The following is a 14,306-nucleotide window of genomic DNA, read 5'->3' on the forward strand; positions in this document are numbered from 1 at the left end:
ATGCAATGAAAAAAGAAATCCCTGCAACACTATGTTCTTGAAGTCTCCTTATTTTTTAATGTTATTTTTAAAAAGGCACTAAAAACCATGGCTTCATTTTATTTAAAACAAAATTACTGCAGCCACAAGTCCTTATTCTAAAATACTAATTTTAAGCAATGTGAACACATGGGGGGGGGGAGATGCTTTATATTTACTTACTTAATTTTACTGTGGTCATTAGCCAGTACAAAAGAATTGATATTCAAATATCTAAAATTAAATTGACCATGGCAGGATTGTTAAGGAAAGTACATACAGACAAAAAAGAATTGGCTAAAAGACAATATCAAATCAAAATACGCTAAAGGGTCTGTTCAGGTTACACATATGCAACAAGAAGAAATTAAAATTAGCAATCGGGATAATATAAACTTTGAAATAGCAGTATAAAATATAAATGCAAAGCAAATACTGTACGCATATAGGTATATTTGTAAATAAAACAAAATTATCAAGGTTTAAGAATTATAAACTTGTCTTTACAAAACCTGAAAAAAATATAGCACAATAGCTGACATGGCATTTACATTCCAAAGCAAATGGTTAATGCAGAGCCTCAGCCATTTCTGGCTATCCATACTCAGGGATGTTCAATTGGTGTTAATTATTATTATTATTATTTTTGCCTGATTAGATAGATCTCCTTAGGCTCACAGAATGAAATGGCTACATGGGGAAGGTAGTTATGGGGCTCTTATAGCAATCATGGTACAAAGAGCTTTCTGAAAGTTGACTTCATAGGCATGCAGTATGTCTGGTATCAATTTCACTGATCATAAATCTAAACAAGATACATTTAGCCTTTCACTGAAGTAGACATCAGGTTTTGTTTTTTTAAAAAAATGCTTACAGGGATAAAAAACATTCTAATGTGTAAATGAACAAACTGACTCTTTTATTCTGCACTATTTTATTAAAATATCTCAAGTAAACAATTTCTACATTAGTCAGTTCCCCTTCAGTGTCCCTATATAACAAAATAGATTACACATAACTTTACATACATATTTGGCTTTCTAGTGAATTTTCTATGCTCTAACTTGAAAAAAATCCATCACCGACTAAATGAACAAAGTACACATTAATGTTGTCAATTACCACAGTAATTGAAATCCCTGATATTTTTATCTGCACAAGTCTCTGAAAGCTATTCCAAGACTTCTGGAATTTCACAATCATCCACAATGAGCCTGTGAAGAATTCCTTCCCTTCTCTTCCCACTGCTGATAGCTTTGATATAACAGTTGTGGTTTCCAATACTGAAATGTGTTTCTGTCCCATCTTCTACAAACTCACCCTGACCAAAAAAAAAAAGATTTAAAAAGCCACTTAATGATTTTCAAATGTTTCGAGCCTTTATTAGCTATCAAATTATTTTAGTTTCAACCAAGCGTAAAATATTCAGAGCTGCAGCATACAAACAGGACAACAAGCGTAACCTTTAACTTTTCGTGATTTTAGGAATTTCAGAAAAGATGCCAATTCAGTTTGAACTGTATGCATGCAGTTGTTTTATTGCTTTATGTACTGTATGGAATTCTCAAAGAAAAGTCCAATTTATTTTGTTGTAAAAGTTTAGTGGTAAAAGATTGGGAAAGAGCAAACCTTCTGTTGCTCTTCTGAGGTATTTTAATCTGGAAGCTGATGCCAAGCTTCTGGAAGAGGGAAGTCATAAGCATTCTAGGTCTGTGGACCAACACTGGGCCACAGCATGTCAGCAACCAGTCTGCACAAACAAGCAAAGCCCCATCTGCGAGATGCAGGCAGCACACAAAACCAGGCCCCCTCTGGTCTGCAGAAAAACCTCTCTCCATGGAATCGGTCCCTGTTTTAGAACATGCATGAATCTCTGTATTTTTTCCACCTCCCAACCACTAAACTAAGCGATAAAAGGAGCTCCAGCAGTAGCAAAGGTAGTGGGAGCCTTCCAATACTGACATACTTGTGGCGTCTGGAGGTTATGGTTTTCCGCTAAAGGAAAGAAGAAAACTCAACTTAGGAAAAGAACCAGTTGTGAGACATTAAAGATGAGACGGAGTACTGCAAAACTAAGAGGAAGACGAGGGGAAGCAGCAGTAGCCTGATCAAAGGAAAAACAACTTTCAGGCAGGATCACATGAGGACTTTTGTAAGCCCCATACATTTTTGCTTAAAATTACATTCCATAAGATTTTCAATATTTTTGTGGTTTTTTTTTTACAAAGAAGCAGGGAGTAAATAATAAACATTATTCTGTAATAATAATGTTGTGGCCAGTTAATTATGTCTGTCAGATATGGTTACAAACAAGATAATTGGTTTGTTGGTTATGTTTTCTGAGTTTCTTGCATGTTTTTATTAAAAGGTGGTGAAATATTTTTTTAAAAGGCACCAAAATAAGTATCCTCTACTTCATATATTTGTGGATCCTTTGCCTATTATGCCTAATGGGTAAGTCAATCCTGCTTTCAATAGTGAAACAAAAATTTATTTATTTAGCGTATGGCAGTGAAACAAAGAATGGAGATACAACGGTTTGGAAAAGCTGAGTTTTGCTTCCAAATGACTCATCTCACTTAACAGAGATGCATTGTACAAACTCCCCTACAAGGAAAACAATAACCTGATGACAAAAAGACTGAGAAGGGAAAGAGAAATGAAAGTGAAATTTCATAAAGCGGCTGAGGTGAACTCAGCATTACTTGGAGATAGTCATCAACTTGGAGAGCCAGTGCAGTAGCTTGTGTTCTAGCTTATTTAGTTCTGAAAACAGATATGTAAACAAAAAGCAGCCTAGTAAAGATAAAGCTGCACTTTCGTATCTGCTCAACAGCACTCTTGCATGGTAAAATACGACTCTGCTTACCTTCCTTCTTGTCTTTATCATCTAAAGATGAACCTGTGACACCATCGTGATTGTTAAATTTATGTCCTATTTTATATCAGGCTGCTGCAGAACTGTAACTTCCACCATCTAAAATCAGTAGGGCTGTTGGCCGGGTTAGCTGAAAGTTTTCAGCAACATTTGGAAGGCCACAGGTTCCCCACCCATAATAATCTTTAAAATTTTATAGGATAGTACTCATTAGGGTGGCTTGTTATTCAGCTGTCCCAGTTATTTTGTCTTAATTCTCCATTTCTAGGGGGAGGAAAGATGCTATTAAATATCCTCTCTAACCTATGATTAATAATTTTCAACTAAAATAATTAACTTGAAATTATGTTTTTATATGCTACATACCGCTGTCTCCACTTTTTTACCATTGCACCAGACGTCCATTGTGTCTTTCTCTATATAAAAAAAGGATTGTTACATAAATTATTTTATACAATTTCAACATCATAAATATAAGTAAAGTTGTACCCACACCAAAGCTCTTCTGCAGTTTGCATTGTCTTTTATTTTGATTTAGTTCTACAAAATGCTACAAATGTATTTCTAATTGCATTCTGGTCCAGATGAAATCTCATTATATACATGATAGTTCTCTAAGAATGCTGTTTATATAGTTGCAATATAGTGCTTTTGTAGAAAATAAAGTTAACAGCAAACCTATAGAATGTCAAGTGGCCACAGAATGCTGATAGAATATTAAGAAAAAGAATCCAGTGGAAGGAAGAATAAAATGAATGGTATCCTTGAAACACACAAAATTGTAACAATTGCAGGTCCTGCTTATTCTATGAATGCAAGAACGTTACCTACCTATTAATTTAATAGCAAAATGGATTCAATCTGAAAAAGGGCAATCATTTCGATGTAAAAGATGTCTTATATATATATAACGTCATGGTTTTTTTTAAAAAAAAGTACTTTAAAAATAGTATTTCTGAAAAATTCAAAACTGCCTAAAAGGAAGCTGTGACTTTTTGAAAATTATGGTGGCTCCTGAAATTGGGGGGGCAGATGAATGTGCACTGTTATCAAGTCTATAGCTGATGCCTGTTTGAAAGAAGGACTTTGATTCTGGTAGTCTTTCTGCAAGTAGATAGGCTCCTATCATTTGCAAATGGCTAGAGAATGCTGCATGTGACTTTTTTTAAAGATATAATTGCAGGTACAGGTTGACAGTAGACACAGATTTATTTACAACATGCTGCTATTATCTTAAAACAAGCTTGTTAGTCAGCATCTTTAATTCTCAGTTATCCCCATAGCCACATTTATATATTCAACATGTTTTCTGGATTTATAGTAATGCTGTTTTCTACTTTGTTATGAGATAATGCATTGCCAACAATAAATACATAGTTAAGATAAATGTAAACCACTGCTAATAAATTACAAACTACTTGGCTAGTAACCCTAATTTAACAAATCCTTTTCAGATCCTAGAGATCTTGTAGTAATCCCAGAATGTCTCCAGGATAAGGGTATATAAGTAATTTGATTATGTGCCATGAAGACATTGTCAACTCTAAGCCACCACATATATTTTCTATAAAGATTTCCTTAGTCTTTATTTCAAATAAATGGGTTATAGCATTAATGCACTTTGGAAACTGCCAGAATACAACTACAATAGTACATGAACCATACAAGAGACTTCAGGGAAACTAATTTACCTAAAACAACTCTAAAATCTGTACCATCTAGGTGTAATACCCAAGTGTTTGTTGTTTTTGACCGATTCTCCAGATATTTCTTGAGACTTTTTCCATCTATTTCCAGAGTATATTCATATGCAAATCCACTGACTGCATCAATATTAATAGTAGCCTTTGTGTTAGCAGCTCCAACTGTAAATGTCTCCTTTCCCACTAATTTAAACATCCATTCTTTTCTTATTATTTCCTATGGATGAAAAAAAGACATTTAATACAAACATATTTTTACTTTAATTCTGAACTTGACTGCCACAAAACCACTCAACATTTTGTTTTATTATTAAAAAAATTGATCAAATCAGATGTAATCAAAAGACTTATTATCCTTTCATCCTAATGTATAGTAATATTTCCTAACAAGAACATAGAATCCAAGTCACAGGAATTAATTATTAAATGCTATTCTGCCCTGATTGTATCCCATTTCTGAGACACTTTACACTTCAAACAAAAGCATAGAGCAACAGAAGAACAAGTTCAGAGGATGTTTAATAACGTGGTGAATTATTATGGTTTGTTGCAGTCAGTGAGATGTTTAAACTGGATTTGGCATTTTATCCGCGTATCAAGTCCTTCCAAGGACCTAGGATAGGTAGATGTTGTTTGATGGTGTTAAAATACTGTCACAGGATTATTATAATTATTTTAAAAATTCCTAAGCATTCTCCCGCACATGCAGTCAAGAAAACAAACTATATCAGGAAAGGTAAATACATGTATATAAGTTTAGATAACTGAGGGGAGACATGATAGCAGCCTTCAAATATCTCAGGGATTGTCACACAGAAGAGGGAATGGACTTAAAACTATCACATTACAGAGCTGCATGTAACTACAAAACTACAAGAATAAGATTCAGGTTAAATGCCAAGATTCTACAAACTATCAGCCAACAGTGTAGACTGCCTCATAAAGTGGTGAGTTCTCCTTTGCTACAGGTCTTTAAAAAGAACCTGGATGTCTCTATTAGGGATGATCTACTGGATCCTGCACTGAGGAAGAAGTTGGACTAGGTTATCTTTTAAGTCTATGATTCTATGATATCAAAAATATAATGATTGTGACGAATAGATATGTATGTAACCAGGATACACAGTTGGTGAACATTCTTTCAAATATACTTGCATGCACTTCATATTTACACATTTGGAAACTAAAATGCCTTAGAATACTTTCCCCTCTTTGTAGGACTAATCCTACAAATATACAATAGCTTAGTTGTGCTAGGGAACTGAGTTTATGAAAGGATAGTAAATTAATTTGCTGTATAATAAATGTAGTGGCAGAGGGGTAGAGGCACTTGTATGATTCGCTGTCTCGGTAATATAAATTATTTGATCTTGGGTATTATACAGCTTAGCCTGGGCATGGGGAAGAGATGACATTTATTGCTGTTGTAGAGGTAAGACCTCAAATCATATTTAGGAAAAGTATATGCTACAGCAATATGCACTCACCAAAGGAAACAATATAGCTAAACCTGATTTTTTATTTGGACAAATGGGACAGAAAGCTGGAATTCCACTCTCATACTCATTGCCACAATTTGGATAAAAGCATTTACAGTACTAGTTGGTCACTTGAATGAAATAGATCTAGTCTCCTCTTCCATTGCATGTGCCCACATAAAGAAAATACAGCCAGGATTGATCCTATAGGATTGTTCAAATAGATTCAGTTCCCAAAAGAAAGGAATCACTGTACTGTCAAGATGCCCTTTTCTTTCCTTTCTGCTTACGGTAGTACATAGTATCTAGTACAATAGGGATGATAAAATGGAATGAAAGAAATTAGATAAGGAAAAATTATGATTAAAAAGCAATCTGATAAATTAAGCCATCTCTCCAATTAACTGGTTGCTCATTCATCTCTATTATGACTGCAGCATTTCTCAATTTCCCAGTATACATCTGTATACCTTAAATAATGATTTTCTGTATAACATCTGCAGCAAAACTGAAAGTAAGATTCTAGTACCATGAGGCATTCATTCTTTGCACTATGCTGATGTGTGTTTTCAAGAAACAATTGAATTCCCAAACTGGTTATTGTATATGTATACAATACTGTATATTGTATATTTTCCTGCCAATATTAACAAAGAAAACCGATTAATCTATCAGTTTAAAGGTATGAATAAATATTGTTCTAATAGCCAAAAGTCAAACTCAGCATCCGTTCAGAAGAAAAATACTTCATAAAAATGCATTATCTTTAACAACAAATTTTTCACTTCAATTCAACACTATTATTTATTCGATATATTTGTTTACTGCTTCTTTCACTGGAACATCTCACAGCCTTTTTCCACTAAAAGCAATAAAATACAATTTCAAAAAGTTAATGAAATATTTAGTTTAAAACTCCTTCTATAATTTTGATTTCAAATAAAAATGGAGTAATTAAAAGACTCATTTCAGTATGTGTAAAGAGTGGTGTACATAGTATTTCAAGTGATAGTTTTTAAGGAAACCTTAGTTTATAAATACCTATCACTCGTACTTATCAAGGACCCTTCATACTTACCCTGAAATCGGTGGGTTAAAATGCTCTCTTGCTTATTCTCTTTTGGGGTCTTTTGTGACTTCTCCGGCGAGTGCTAATGTATGCCCTTACCAAAATGAGGTAGAGTACCCCCCAGTGCCACAAAGGACCTGAATCTATCAGATAATGGTGCAACCAACCTCTTTCTCATTGTAATAATGACAGTAAGGATCCGGAGGAATGACAAGTCTCATGAAATAGCTCTCTCTTTTGGCCTCAAAATTCCCACAGAGATCAAGGTTGTTCTGCTCAAAAGCAAATGTCTGGTATAGGAGAAGACAATTGAGGGACCATAGTATGGGCCATATTTCTCACATACAAAGTCTACTTATGGCAATGAAAACAGGATTAACTCAGTGGGAGGGAAAGGAATAGAAAGAAAAAGATTTAAGAGAGATTACAGCAGAAAAGAAATAAGAAAATAAGCTGGAAGTATGGCCAGAAAAGCCTATCCTCAACACCGGACCTGGGAATTTTACAGCCCATAGGCCGCATCTGACCTGCAGGTGGTCCAAGTCCAGCCCGCAGCATCAGCAGGATCAAGACGTCAGCAGCATCAAGGCAGTGTCAGTGGCTCTCCATAACAGTCCCAGTTTCTCATGTGGTCCCTTGGGAAAATTAATTGCCCAGCCGTGCTCAACACCAACTAGAACAGCTGCCTTCAGAAGTACTCTTTTGGCGAACCAGATTTTAGATACACCAAATGTTAAATTGTCTTTCAAAGAACTGAATGCATTTTATGTAAATGTCCTACCTTTCCATCTACATACACAACACGCTTTCCTGATGTGGTCCCATGTTCAAATTCAATTTTGTGAACACCATCACTCAGGCCTACTTCCCAGACAGCTACCAGGTCCGTCATTCTGTCTATGTAACTGTAATGAGACGTACAAGAACAAAATATTTAAATATGGACACTTGACCTCCTTCAAGCAGAATTATTCGAAAGTGAAATACACTTTAAAAGTGGCTCCAACTAAGCTAGGTTCTCTTTTTGGAAACTTAATTACATTTACAGAACATTCTATGCAACTCTTTAAATTATAAACTTAGTTTTTATCAAATGTTTTGGTCACTCAGGCATATGCATACAGTGTTATATTTTACTATACCTAATAAGAAAAAGTGACATACTACAACATTACATACAGAGCAAAAATCATTCAGCCATTTTTTTTATTTTTAAACACCTAGTTAAATCCCAATCATACAGTCATTTCATTGTTCATAAACTGATACAAAATCAGTTTACAGACAGAAAATGAACACATATAATTGTTCTAAGCCTAAAAGATTCCTTGGAATATTTATTCCCAGATGTTTAAAATAATTTAAACAAATAAAACCCCATTTTTTACAATTTTTATTTAAACCCTATAGAAAATATATTGTTTGATTAACTGAGTAACTTTGTAATTTGCCAAATGTAGAACTTACAAAATTACTATTAAACATAATATATCATTAGTTAACAATAATGTGTTCAATCCCAGCCAGTTAAATCCAAACCTTCTTCTGTATTTCTGATAGACAGACCTATGGTTACAACATCAAATTAAATACTGTAACAGATAAGAGTCATTTCTGATAAATGCCACAAAACATCTTGATAAGAAAAGCCATTATATTAAATCTAATAGAAAAATTAGGGAACCACATATTAATACAACCACGGTATTTATTGAATTTTATTTGGTATTTTTATTGATATTCACCACTAGGAGTCATTGTTGATTATATCACTATATAAAACAAACAAAGAAACAAATTCATATTTGGCTAAGATTTGTTTCAAAAATAGCACTTTCTATATATCTTACCCTATGGGGTACATTTTACCTTACATCTTCATAGTTATTCTCCATCCAAGTTGCCATAGCATACAAAATGGCTTTTAATCCAATTAGCAGCAAAAAAAGAAACAAAGAAACAAAGCAGAAAGAAATAACAGCAAAAAAGAAAAAAAACTAAGTTACAGATGTTTCGAATAATTGTGTTCATGACAAATCACCCCTATTTTAAATCTTTTGCTGTGAAGGGGGGGGGGAATGCTGAGAAAAGCATTCTGATTTTACTTTTTGATCTTGCCAATCTGTCAATGGTTTGAAATTATTTGGATACATAAATGCAGTTCACCTAGAAATAGTTACTGCAGTACTTACAATCATTCCGTAAAATGCAGGCCGAACCTGTTCCTAAAATGTTTGCAACTGTGCAGTAGCATTTACAACCATACAAGGTACAAAATACAGTTACAAGAAAAAGTATGTGAACCCTTTGGGATTACGTGGAGTTTTGCATGAATTGGCCATAAAATGCACTCTAAACGTCATGTAAGTCACAACAATAGAAAAACACAGTCTGCTTAAAATAATACTACACAAACATTAGCTGTTGTCATGTTTTAATTGAACATAAGATGGAAAAATTCACAGTGCATGGTGGAAAAAGTATGTGAACCTTTGGACTTAATAACTGGTTGACCCTCCTTTGGCAGCAATAACCTCAACCAAACATTTCCTGTAGTTGCAGATCAGACCTGCATAATGATCTGGAGTAATTTTGGACCACTCCTCTGCACAAAACTGTTTCAGTGTAGCAATATTCTTGGGATGTCTGGTGTGAATCGCTATCTTAAGGTCATGTCACAGCATTTCAATCGGGTTGAGGTCAGGACTCTGACTGGGCCACTCCAGAAGGCATATTCTGTTCTGTTGAAGCCATTGTTTTGTTGAATTACTTGTATGCTTTGGGTCATTGTACTGTTGCATCACCCATCCTCTGCGGAGCTTCAGTTGGCGGACAGATGGTCATATGTTTTCCTGCAAAATGTCCTGATAAACTCTGGAATTCATTTTCCCATCAATGACAACAATCCGTCCAGGCCCTGAGGCAGCAAAGCAGCCCCAAACCATGATGCTCCCTCTGCCATGTTTTACAGTGGGGATGAGATTTTGATGTTGGTGTGCTGTGCCTTTTTCCCCCCACACATAGTGTTGTGTGTTTTTCCCAAACAACTCAATTTTGGTTTCATCTGTCCACAGTATATTTTGCCAGTAGTGCTGTGGAACATCCAGGTGCTCTTTTGCAAACTTCAAACATGCTGCAATATTTTTTTGGACAGCAATGGCTTCCTCCGTGGTGTCCTCCCATGTACTCCATTCTTGTTTAATGTTTTCCTTATTGTAGATGTGTCAACAAAAATGTTAGCATGTGACAGAGATTTCTGTAGGTCTTTAGCTGACACTCTAGGATTCTTTACCTCATTAAGCATTATGCACCGTGCTCTTGCAGTCATTTTTACAGGACGACCACACCTAGAGAGAGTAGCAACAGTGCTAAACTTTCTCCATTTGTAGACAGTCTGTCTTACCGTGGACACATGAACATCAAGGCTTTTGGAGATACTTTTGTAACCCTTTCCAGCTTCATGCAAGTCAACAATTCTTGATCGTAGGTCTTCTGAGAGCTCTTTTCTGCGAGGCATGGTTCACATTAGACAGTGCTTCTTGAGACCAGTAAACCCAAAACAGGTGTATGTTTTTAAAGGGCAGGACAGTTGTCAGCAACACATCCAATATCATCACACTGATTGGAGTCAAGGTTGGCTCACTCCTGGCTCCAATTAGCTCTTGGAGAAGTCATTAGGCTAGGGGTTCACATACTTTTTCCACCCTGCACTGTAAATTTTTCCATCTTATGTTCAATTAAAACATGACAACAGCTAATGTTTGTGTAGTATTATTTTAAGCAGACTGTTTTTTTCTATTGTTGTGACTTACATGACGTTTAGAGCGCATTTTATGGCCAATTCATGCAAAACTCCACGTAATCCCAAAGGGTTCACATACTTTTTCTTGCAACTGTATCTCAGCAGATCTTGAACCTCAGCTGAGGAATGCAATATGATGCTACAATCATTCAGTTATTTAACAAAAATAGGAAACCTCTAAGCTGCTTGCTCCAACATATCATAACTAATGTTAATGGTCAGCAATCTCTTCCTTCTGGTTTTTACTTTAACTTTTTCATTCTTGCCACTTTTAGAACACAAAGCACTACATTAAAAAAGAGACATAAGATTAAAACAGAAGATGTTACAGCAGCACTCACAGTTTCCCCTATGATTTGAAGTTACTTTAGTTATAAATGAATAAGCAGAAAATTGGCAAGCTATTAAAAAAAATGATTAAGCACAGTATTATATGCATTTTCATGTTTTCCATTAAAGTGGAAGAAGGATTCCATAGACATCCTTAAGAAATAAAAGGTGAGATGGCAGTAATTCAAAGTTTGGAAGAAACTTATCAAATTATATTAAAAAGACCAACACAGTGGGGTAATATAGAATGCTCTGTCAAATTAGTGAAAGTGGAAATGAATTCTAGTTAATGATGTTTCATGCTAGAAAACATTTTCCACAGCAGCCACTTTAAACTGCTTTTTTCTGACTTTGGCATATCTCACAAGAACCTGTATAAACACTTTTCTACTATGAACTAAAACAACAATCAGTTCTGTGATGTGCAGGTTACTAGATTTCTTTGTGTTGATGGAATGCTTAAATTTAAACAGGATTCTTTGCTGAGTTCTCTAAGTTTCAATTGGTGAAAACTACAGCAAAATAGTCTACAAAACAAATTCAATTAAATTCCAGGAATTAACTGTGAATTAAAAAAAGAAATGGCAGTGTGACTATATCACAAATTAGATTTGATCTTGTTTGCCCTTATAAGATCTATTCAATAAACCATAAGCAGTTGAACTTGCAGAATATGCCATCAAATACATTTAAGTCACAAAAACTAACTTCACACAAGAAGCTAAGAATCAAAATATTAATGCTTACAGTACTGTACGAGCCAGCTAAATATGTCAATTTTAACTTTGTTCAACCCATATTTCTGGATTCTTAAAAAATTACTGAAAAGGGGTTATCAGAGGAACAGGCCTCCCTATATAGATGTGCTTTGGGTGTCTTTAGTTAAGGGAAGCCCAAATAATTTTTCAAAGTGATTCTTTTTTATTTCTGATTCATCTGAAATAATAAGGCTGGCCACAAATCCTTGTGTGGGTACAATCATCCTTCCATAAAGAAAAAACCATTTTCCTGTAGAGAAAAATTACAGTGGCCTAAAGAATCATTCGTACCACTATTTGCCTTTCTATGCAGGAATAGAATTTGAGGTTTAAATACAGGTAGTCCTCAATTTACGACCACAATTGAACTCAACATTTCTGTTGCTGAGATATTTGTTAAGTGAACTTTGCCCCAATTTACGACTTTTCTTGCCACACTTGCTAAGTGAATCATTGCAGTTGTTGAGTTAGTAACACAGTTAAGTGAATCTGGCTCTCTCGTTGACTTGCTTGTCAGAAGGTAGCAAAAGGTAATCACATTACCGTAGGACACTGCAACCGTCATAAATGTGAGTCAGTTGCCAAGTGTCTGAATCTTGATCACATGACTTTGGAGATATGCAATGGTCATGAAGTGTGAAAAATAATCGTTAAGTCACTTTTTAGAGTGCCGCTGTAACCTCAAACGGTCACTAAATGAACTGTTGTAAGTCGAGGATTACCTGTACTCCTATTTCTAGATACTGGCATAACCCGGATTAACTCCTCCTGGAGCAGAAAAGAAAAAGCTCCCCCTTCCATGACGTTTTTCGAAGAAAACGACCATTCGGCCCACTTCCACCATGGCCAACCACTAACGAAGACCCACTTTAACTAACCCTGTTCTGAATCCGGTTTAACAACGGGCAGGCGAATTCGGTCCGAAATAAGCCGCAAGAGAGATGGAGTCTAAAAGGCCGGCTCTACCTGCCTCAGGGACAGAGCCTCCCGCCTGCCTGCCTGCCTGTCTTGTCTGTCGAAAGCGAGGCCTGGTCCAGGTGGAGAGAGGGCCCCGCCGGCTTCAGGTGAGGGTAGCGCGTCTCCCAGCCCGAGGAGGAGAAAGGGGCAGCCAAGGGGGGGAGGGGGAGCGGCTTCTCCCCTTTCCCCGAGAAAGCCCGCTGCGCCTCCCGCGGGGCTTTTCACGTTCCTGAGAGCCCGCGACTCTCAATATGGCGGTGCGGCCCGGGAGAGGAAAGCCAGCGCGTCGCCTGGAAAGCGCAGTCGGCGCATCTCTCCTTCCCTGGCAACAGGCGCGCACACGCGCTGGGCCAGGCCGAGAGACGCGTCCCGGAGCCTCCGCTGCCCGCCCGAGCGCCTGCTCATCTCTGCCAACAACGCCGGGCTTCTTCTCCCTAGCGCCGCCTCTGGAAACGCCTCGCTGGCTTCCCGCCGGAGCAAAGCTCCCCCCGCGCTCCTTTCTGTGCCTTTTCGGGCTTTCCTTTCCGCCCACACCGCCTTCAAAGGCTCTTCTTCACCGGGGCTGCCTTGTTCATCGCAGCGAGTGTTTTCGGGGAGCTATTGCTCCGGGAAGGAAGGGCTCACTCCGAGGAAGTCTGCAGAGTCTCGCAAGGGTCGCTTCGGCTCCGCTTCTATGCTGGACCTTCTGGTTATTCCAGAAGGTAGGGCAAGCAACGATTGGTTTAAATTGCCAAGGAAATCGATTTTACTGGACATCAGGGGGGGGGGAAATCCACATGGTGAGAGCCAATTAAAAAAAAATACTTTGAGTGTGTGTGTATGTGGATGGATTCTGTTTCAGTGGAGTTGCTAAACAGTCTGAATGGCTATCTTTTAGGGATGCTGTAGTAATGGATTCCTGCACTAAATGAAGTTGGACTAGATGATCTCAAGCTCTTTACAGCTCTTACATTCTATGGTTCTAACGTGCTAATCTGCAATTAGCAGTCAGTCCAACTAATTTAGTGAGTTTGCCCAAAATATCAAACCATAAGCTGCCTAAATTGGCTTTGCATATCATGTTGAGAACTAACCAGGCACATGTTAGGTTAACATTTTGGATGAAGTTATAATCTTGTTAATAAAGTGGGATAAAAATAAATAAAAATACGGGCCTCTGCACATCTCCAACAGATGAAACATGGGCTGCTCGCTGGAGGAAAAAAAAACTTTTTAGAAATAGGATCCTGTTTGGGGGAGGAGAGGAGTACTTTTCTAAGAAAAAATTGCCTAGTGTCATGTTTGCAGTACAAAATGGGGATCTTTTTTTCCTG

At 36.8% G+C, this 14,306-nt stretch overlaps 1 protein-coding gene across 3 annotated transcripts; it reads right to left on the reverse strand.

Annotated features, from left to right (window-relative positions):
* Window positions 1-47: 47 nt before the first annotated feature.
* On the reverse strand, window positions 48-13,395 carry FAIM (Fas apoptotic inhibitory molecule). 3 transcript variants are annotated; one of them, XM_081328051.1, is made up of 6 exons: window positions 12,915-13,395; window positions 7,928-8,051; window positions 4,588-4,816; window positions 3,263-3,312; window positions 1,985-2,013; window positions 1,189-1,339 (listed from the first exon to the last, which is right to left on the reverse strand). In XM_081328051.1, exons 2-6 carry the CDS (start codon window positions 8,036-8,038, stop codon window positions 1,327-1,329), a joined length of 432 nt encoding a protein of 143 aa, XP_081184177.1. In that variant the 5' UTR covers window positions 8,039-8,051; window positions 12,915-13,395; the 3' UTR covers window positions 1,189-1,326. The 3 variants fall into 3 exon arrangements, with proteins under 3 accessions (XP_081184175.1, XP_081184177.1, XP_081184176.1); XM_081328049.1 differs by lacking the exon at window positions 1,985-2,013 and having other exon boundaries at window positions 48-1,339; XM_081328050.1 differs by having other exon boundaries at window positions 1,200-2,013.
* Window positions 13,396-14,306: the final 911 nt, after the last annotated feature.

This window comes from Vipera berus (genome assembly GCF_964194415.1).
Source record: "Vipera berus genome assembly, chromosome: 1".
In the NCBI taxonomy this organism is placed as follows: Eukaryota; Metazoa; Chordata; class Lepidosauria; order Squamata; family Viperidae; genus Vipera; species Vipera berus.